Here is an 8,094-nt window from a genome sequence, read left to right on the forward strand (position 1 = left end):
GCAACTCAATTTCAATGCAACTCTCTACCAGACCCATATAGAGAGTCACGTTTTGATCTCGTCGCAAAGCGGGCTGCTATGGGCTGTAGTTCCAAACATTGGAACTTCCTCATTGAGATAGACCGAGCATTTTCGCATTCCATTCTTAGGTGGGAGTCTATGCCAGTGTCGTCACTCTCATACTACATCACGCTGCTCGCTACCAGCCTTTAAAAGCTGCCAGCACGATAAGTGACACTCCTGCTGTCTAATCATTGATGATTACACTGTCACTGACTAAAACAAAGCCACGGACGCAACTTGGGACACGGAGAAGAACTACTATACAGTAAGTGTTATACATTTTTTCCTAACTTAAATTTACATTGTAATTAGCCTTAGATCAAGACTCCCGTAGATTTTTTTTTTTTATCGATTTTGACATGTTCTATCTCTACGAGTCTTAGCTACCCCCCCCCCCCCCCCCCCCCCCGGCTTGCCCTGGAATGTCAGCTCCAAAGCCCGTACTTCTCCAAAAGTGTACACATGCAAAATATAAGGTGCTTACCCGCTTGCCCCACATGTTAACTCGGTGTCCGGCGTGTTTGTGCAATGTATTGGTCCATATTTTTCAATAAGGGAGTGTTTTAATCCCGTGGCCGATTCTGTCGGAAGTTCTCAATTAGCGGTAGTGACGGGGCGCATCTGGTGAAAACCGGAATTACACTCAATGTAAACAGGAAGTAAACAAAGGAGGGAAATGGCGTTCGGCCATAGACGGGATTAAAACGCTTCTATATTGAAAGATATGGACTAATATATTGCACAAACATGCCGGACACTTAATTAACATTTGGGGCACGCGGGTAAGCACCTTATATTTTGCATTTATGCATGTTTGGAGACGGGGCAGTGTGTGGTGTAGCCTACTCAGTGGTGTAAAGTAGCCATGGTTCACATGACGCTGGTATGACAGTCATGTTTCAGGGCTATGGTGTAAAGTAACTAAGTACATTAACTCAAGTGCTGTACTTAAGTACAAATTTGAGCTACTTTTACTTTACTGGACTATATTTCCAATAGTCTATACTTTTACTTCTACTCCACTACATCTGAGAGGCAAATATTGTACTTTTACTCCACTATTATTTGAGAAACTAGTTACTTTGCAGATATAAATGAATTAATTACCTTAAAAATAAAATATTACTATTTTAAAGATCTACAAGCTCACAACGCGATGCATTGTGAGCTTGTAGATCTGCTATTTAAAAACATTTTAGTACTTTTACTTTCGGTACTTTAAGTACATTTTGATACAAAACTTTTGTACTTTTATTCAAGTATTTTTTTAACCCCCCCCCTCTCCCCCCTTCTTCTGACCAGCCTGGATATTCTTCCTGAGCTGGGTTTTTTTTCTTGCTATCGAGGGGACACTGCTGTCAAGTCTACAAACTGGGGACACTGCTGTCAAGTCTACAGACTGGGGACACTGCTGTCAAGTCTACAGACTGGGGACACTGCTGTCAAGTCTACAGACTGGGGACACTGCTGTCAAGTCTACAGACTGGGGACACTGCTGTCAAGTCTACAGACTGGGGACACTGCTGTCAAGTTGACTGGGGACACTGAGAACTACAATATACAGTAAGTATAATATATTTTTCCTTACTTAAATTTACGTTGTCATCATGCACACTTTCTTTAATTGTCAGCCATAGATTTCTGTAATGCAACCCCCCCTCTCCCCCCTTCTTCTGACCAGCCTGGATATTCTTCCTGAGCTGGGTTTTTTTTCTTGCTATCGAGGGGACACTGCTGTCAAGTCTACAGACTGGGGACACTGCTGTCAAGTCTACAAACTGGGGACACTGCTGTCAAGTCTACAGACTGGGGACACTGCTGTCAAGTCTACAGACTGGGGACACTGCTGTCAAGTCTACAGACTGGGGACACTGCTGTCAAGTTGACTGGGGACACTGAGAACTACAATATACAGTAAGTATAATATATTTTTCCTTACTTAAATTTACGTTGTCATCATGCACACTTTCTTTAATTGTCAGCCATAGATTTCTGTAATGCAACCCCCCCTCTCCCCCCTTCTTCTGACCAGCCTGGCTATTCTTCCTGAGGTGGTTTTGCTGTGGGTTTTGTTCTTGCTATCGAGTCTACAGACTGGGGACACTGCTGTCAAGTCTACAGACTGGGGACACTGCTGTCAAGTTGACTGGGGACACTGAGAACTACAATATACAGTAAGTATTATATATTTTTCCTTACTTAAATTTACGTTGTCATCATGCACACTTTCTTTAATTGTCAGCCATAGATTTCTGTAATGCAACCCCCCCCCCTCTCCCCCCTTCTTCTGACCAGCCTGGATATTCTTCCTGAGGTGGTTTTGCTGTGGGTTTTTTTTCTTTCTGTCGAGTCTACAGACTGGGGACACTGCTGTCAAGTCTACAGACTGGGGGGACACTGAGAACTACAATATACAGTAAGTATTATATATTTTTCCTTACTTAAAGGGTAAGACTACTTTAGTAGAGGTTTGGGTTGTGTAGTTACCTTGCCATGATGTAACTCCAAAGGTGGGAAAGAAATAAAAAATAATTGCTCCATTGATTAGAAATTTATAATTCAAAATATGCTCCTCATTGACTTACATTGTACGGTGAAACAGCTCTCAAGTCACTCTTTTAGCACATAAATGAACCCAAACATAGCTGATTCAGACAATATAGAGCATCACCAAATCCAGTACTGTTTTTTTTTTTTTTTTTTAATGTCAACTTCCTGTTGATTTTACTATTTGAAGATCTGGATCCGGATCCGCCGATCCAGTCCGGGTTTTCTACTTATTAAAAATGGCAAAATCAACAGGAAGTTGACATTTTTATTTAAAAAAAAAAACAGTACTGGGTTTGGTGATGTTCTATATTGTCTGAATCAACTTTGTTAGTGTGGTTGCCCGAATGGGCAACCAGACTATTGTTATACAGAAACTTTATTCTTTCTTTATAGATAAACAATATTTCAAACTGTGTCTCCTCCCACAGTTTATTTTTCCCAATTTAGTGCCATATGTCAAAATGACCGGCCTCACCGGGAATCGTGCGCTTGTATAAGGCTAAGAGATTGGTTGCATAGTTTTATTGATATTGATTTATTAGTGCATTAAATGTCCCCATCCACTTTAATGGAAAAGTGAAAAAACTCAAATTCAAATATTTTTTGCTCTGAAACCGTAAGAGCTATAGTTACCAGATTTGGTGGGGAGGTTCATGATTTAGTCCGAAATTATTTAAAAAAAAAAACATTACACCAGTCGGCCTCATGGTGGCGCTATAACAGCCCACTTAACGTTTTGGCCTATAACTCTTGAACCGTAGGTCCTAGAATAAAAATCTTTTTTCCCCTAGATTCCTTGGGTCATGACGCAACTCCCCATATAGGCCACGCCCATTTGCGTCAGGATAGATTTTCCGCCATTTTGAATTTTCTTCAAAACACACTTTTAGCTCCTCCTCCCACATATTTTCTCCAAATTTCACAAAAATCGGTACACATGATCTCTGGACCCATGCGATAATCTGGAGCGAAACAGAATTTTGATAGTCCATACCGTTCGTCCGTAAATGGCTTCCAAAGTTAGAAGGAGTGACCCGTTTTACAAAAAAGCCCACAAATCACGAACGAAATGTCCAGTCAATCCCAAATTTGAATCACATGTCGAGGGTGGCTTACTCAACGAATCCCCAAAAGCATTATCACTTTGACCCATAGGGGGCGCCACAACTGTGCAAAACGTAACCGTTTGATGCAAAAACATGATTTTTGGGGGGATCACTCCTCTCAAATTGAAATGCAGGTGATCTCAGGAGTGACATGACGATGTCATTGGCCCGCTACATTTGTGGGAGGGGCTTATTTATTTTAGTGGGAGGGGCCTATTTCTTCAAATCAAAACGCCATGTATCACGAACACAGGATCCAATCAGCACCAAATTCGAATGGCACGTCACGCGGCCTCCGATGGTATTCCTCTAAGCATATTCCTCAAGTCCGGGCGGCGGCAACCTGCGACCGGCGTCGGCGCAACCACACTTTGCAATTGCCCTGAATTGCGACCCGTCTAGTTTGTGTTCGTTTTTGTGCTAAAAAGACTGACTTTAAGAGCAGTTTTACCGTACAATGTAAGTCAATGAGGAGCATATTTTGAATTATCAATTTCTAATCAATGGAGCAATTATTTTTTATTTCTTGCCCACCTTTGGAGTTACATCATGGCAAGGTAACTACACAACCCAAACCTCTACCAAAGTGGTCTTGCCCTTTAAATTTACGTTGTCATCATGCACACTTTCTTTAATTGTCAGCCATAGATTTCTGTAATGCAGCCCCCCCTCTCCCCCCTTCTTCTGACCAGCCTGGATATTCTTCCTGAGGTAGTTCTGCTGTGGTTTTTTTTCTGTCAAGTCTACAGACTGGGGACATTGCTGTCAAGTCTACAGACTGGGGACACTGAGAACTACAATATACAGTAAGTATTATATATTTTTCCTTACTTAAATTTACGTTGTCATCATGCACACGTTCTCAAGACAGTCCCTCTTGCACACTTTCTTTGTCAGCCATAGATTTCTGTAATGCAACCCCCCTTTTGACCAGCCTGGCTGTGACTTGTTTCTGAGGTGGTTTTGCTGACAAGTCTACAGACCAGGTGGTAGGTGTAGCCCACTTAGTACAGAGTAGCTTGCTACTTAACATGGCTCACTGGTGAGCAGTGCATGGGGAATCTACCTCAAAACCATCTGCCGCTGAGCCTTTTTTTTCACTGTATGTGTGGCCCACCTCATTGATGTATACGCAGAGACGCTTGATCTCGCAAACCCTTTCCACAACAACACTGTTGATGAAGATGGGTGCTTGCTCTCTCCTCAACCTCCTGTAGACCACAATCAGCTCCTTGGTCTCGTTGACATTGAGAGTGAGATTGTTTGACACTATAGTGATGTCAGATTGACAACTGGCAACAGGCTGACTCGTTGACAGCGCAAATCCCTCAGGGGGCTCCTGTATTGAGGTTCAGGGAGTCTGATATGATATTGCCCATTATGACCACCTGGCGGCGGTTCGTCAGAAAGTCTATTATCAGTTGCACATGCTCGTCCAGCTTGAGGTCTCTGAGTTTAGTGTAGCGCCTGGCTAGGGTTGAATTCTGAGCTGTAGTACACAGACAACATGTGTATGTATTTGGCTTTCTGACATCCAGGTGAGAGGGAGAGGGAGGTGTGAAGTGCCATGGCAATTAAGTTGTAAGTGGATTAGTTTTGACAGTTCAAATTGCCAAGGGTCCAGCAAGACGGCATGTCTCACTGGCCTCTCAAAGCATTGCATGCTGAGTACTAGGGTGAGGGAGACAGGTCCCAGTCATGCAAGTGCTTGTTGGGGGTGGACATTTTGAAACCTGCGGGAACCATGGCCTGGGAGAGGTTGAAGTCTCCACCCGCTGGTCCGCACATGCTTTTAGGATGCAGCCGAGGATCCCATCTGGGCCCTGTAGGCTATGACATTTTCTTTCTTTTTTTTTTCTTTTCCCCCCTCTCTTGCAGGTTTCAAGAAACAATTAATTGACTGGTAAGTTGCAATGGCACAAAATTATGCCTGTGAGTGGAAGCGCTCAAACAGGAGGCTTACTGCCTTTATTGAAGCGGCTGACAACACAGACATTATAGACAGTGACACCTCACTAGAGGGTGATGTACCACCAGAAGAAATTACACCAGCTGCGATGAGTGACAGTGATGAGGAGTGTGAGGAGTGTGAACGTGTTTTTTTAAGTGACTCTGGCATAAGGGAGATAGGCCTGTCTTTATAGACAGAACTTTTATAGCAGAACTTTGTTATGATGATGATGATGATGTTGTTGCTACAGAAGTGGAGGCAGAAACGCTTCACAAAGAGCTGGCAAAGTGGGCCACAGAAACGAGGCAAACGGACCATGCAGTCAATAAACTCCTTAATATTCTTCGGAAGCATGGGCACAACCTTCCCAAAGACAAACGCACACTTCTTGCTACCCCTCGGAAAGTACAAGTGAAGGAACTGTGTAATGGCCAGTATATATATTATGGAATACAACAAGGTGTTGAACGCTACATGTCTGTATGTCCTGCATTCTCAGGAGACATTGAAATGGCATTCAATATTGATGGGACTCCGCTATTTAAGTCCAACAGGACACAGTTGTGGCCAATACTGGGACAGTTCCACGAGTCTAAACCGTTTCTTATTGCGCTTTATTGTGGTAAAGGAAAGCCAAATCCTGTTGAGGACTATGTTTTAGACTTTGTGGCAGAGCTCAAACAGCTCCAGAACAGTGGAATTACACACGAGGGGAAAGTGCACACATTCAGGGTGAGGGCTTTTCTCTGTGACGCACCTGCCAGGGCCTTCCTGAAAAAAATCAAGGGCCACAATGCTGTCCATGGATGTGAGCGCTGTATTGAAACTGCAACTAGATCAGGTAACTTGCAGTCATTCCTGTCGATGGATGTCTTTGAGCCGAGGACTGATACTATGTTCAGCCAACTCCTTTATCCCAACCACCAACATGGGCCATCACCTCTATTTGGTGCTGGCATTCTGTGTGTCAAGCACTTTGCTTTGGACTACATGCACCTTATATGCCTTGGGGTTATGAAGCGCATGATACATTTTTGTTGTCTGGCCCCAATAGCTGTAGATTAAGACCACGAATAAGAGATCAATTGTCAGAAAGACTACTCATGCTGCAGGGTGCAATGCCTGCAGAGTTTGCAAGACAACCCCGCTCGCTGAAAGACTTGGACCGGTGGAAGGCAACGGAATTGAGACAATTCCTTCTCTACACTGGGTCAATTGTGCTCAAAGACTTGGTTGAAGAGCCCTACTACGACCATTTCTTAAGTCTGTCAGTTGCCACTTCCATTCTCCTGGAGTCAGATGCTGCAAAAAGACAGGCCTATCTCCCTTATGCCAAGGAGCTCATGCAACATTTTGTAACAAACAGTTCGGCGCTGTACAGTGATGAGTTTCCAGTGTACAATGTGCATTGTTTAAAACATATTGCAGATGATGTAGAACATTTTGCCTGTTCATTAAATGACATCTCCTGCTTCCCCTTTGAGAACCACCTCCAGTCCGTGAAAAAGATGGTCAGGAAAAGTCTGAACCCTATAGCACAGATCACCAAGAGAGTGACTGAAAGGCAGCTTGTGAACAGTGACATATTGCGGCCCAAACATAAATGTCACTTTGTGTCAGCCAAACTGCCAAATTCCTGTTTCCTGCTGAGGAATGGTGACTTTGCCTTTGTGAAAGACAGTAGACCAGAAGGCACGGTCGCAGTTGCTCTAATTGCACAGGACGACGCTGTGGACTTGTTTGAAAAACCCTGCAGCTCATCGACATTGTATATGTAGAACACAGACTGATGACTGGAGCGGCTAGACGGTTGCTACAAAAAAAAGAACTGTATAGGAAGTGTGTTTGTTTGCCTCATTTAGAAGGCTATGCTGTGTTCCCGCTTCTCCACGACATGGAGTGATAGAACACGTTTTCCTGCGCCTCATCCAGAATGACTGACTGTTAATTTTATTTTGTATATATGCTAGTTGAATTTCGAGAACATGCTGTTTAGACAGATGGTAGTGTTTACATAGTATTGTAAGTTCATTTGTAGCAGGATTATTCCAATACTGGGTCAACTCAATGAAGAGATGTAAGTTCCCATTAGGAGTCTACAAATAACCTTTATTTTTGAGAATGAAAAACGAGGAGGGGGTAAAAAAAAGAGAAATGGGTAAAAAATACTGCACTCTCTAACACGGTATCACCAAGCCATCATAGGGCCTAAACTAAAGGTTGCCTCATCCAGCACATCACCAGAGGGCACGAGGTTCAGATCAAGTCAAATCAAAATGTGAATGTGCACAAGTAACCATAACTTTGTATTTACACTAACGTCAACAATGTTATTGGGTGTACAAGGGCTGCAACTATCAATTCATACTAAGTGCATTTCATTTTATTGTTCTAACTGGAGCCCTATTGTACTTTGTTCAGGAA

General features: G+C 43.1%; 1 protein-coding gene across 1 annotated transcript in view; it reads right to left on the bottom strand.

The window, feature by feature from the left end:
* Window positions 1-5,507, bottom strand: part of nav2a (neuron navigator 2a) — a gene marked incomplete at its 5' end in the record, with an annotated part of 147,913 nt that extends 142,406 nt beyond the window's left edge. Inside the window, 3 exon segments of the mRNA XM_080431960.1 lie at window positions 4,837-5,058; window positions 5,147-5,208; window positions 5,453-5,507. Coding sequence (XP_080288086.1) covers window positions 4,837-5,058; window positions 5,147-5,208; window positions 5,453-5,507 — 339 coding nt within the window.
* Between the last annotated feature and the right edge of the window lie 2,587 nt (window positions 5,508-8,094).

The sequence above is a fragment of the Gymnoscopelus braueri genome (assembly GCF_963280865.1).
Source record: "Gymnoscopelus braueri genome assembly, chromosome: 1".
Taxonomy (NCBI): domain Eukaryota; kingdom Metazoa; phylum Chordata; class Actinopteri; order Myctophiformes; family Myctophidae; genus Gymnoscopelus; species Gymnoscopelus braueri.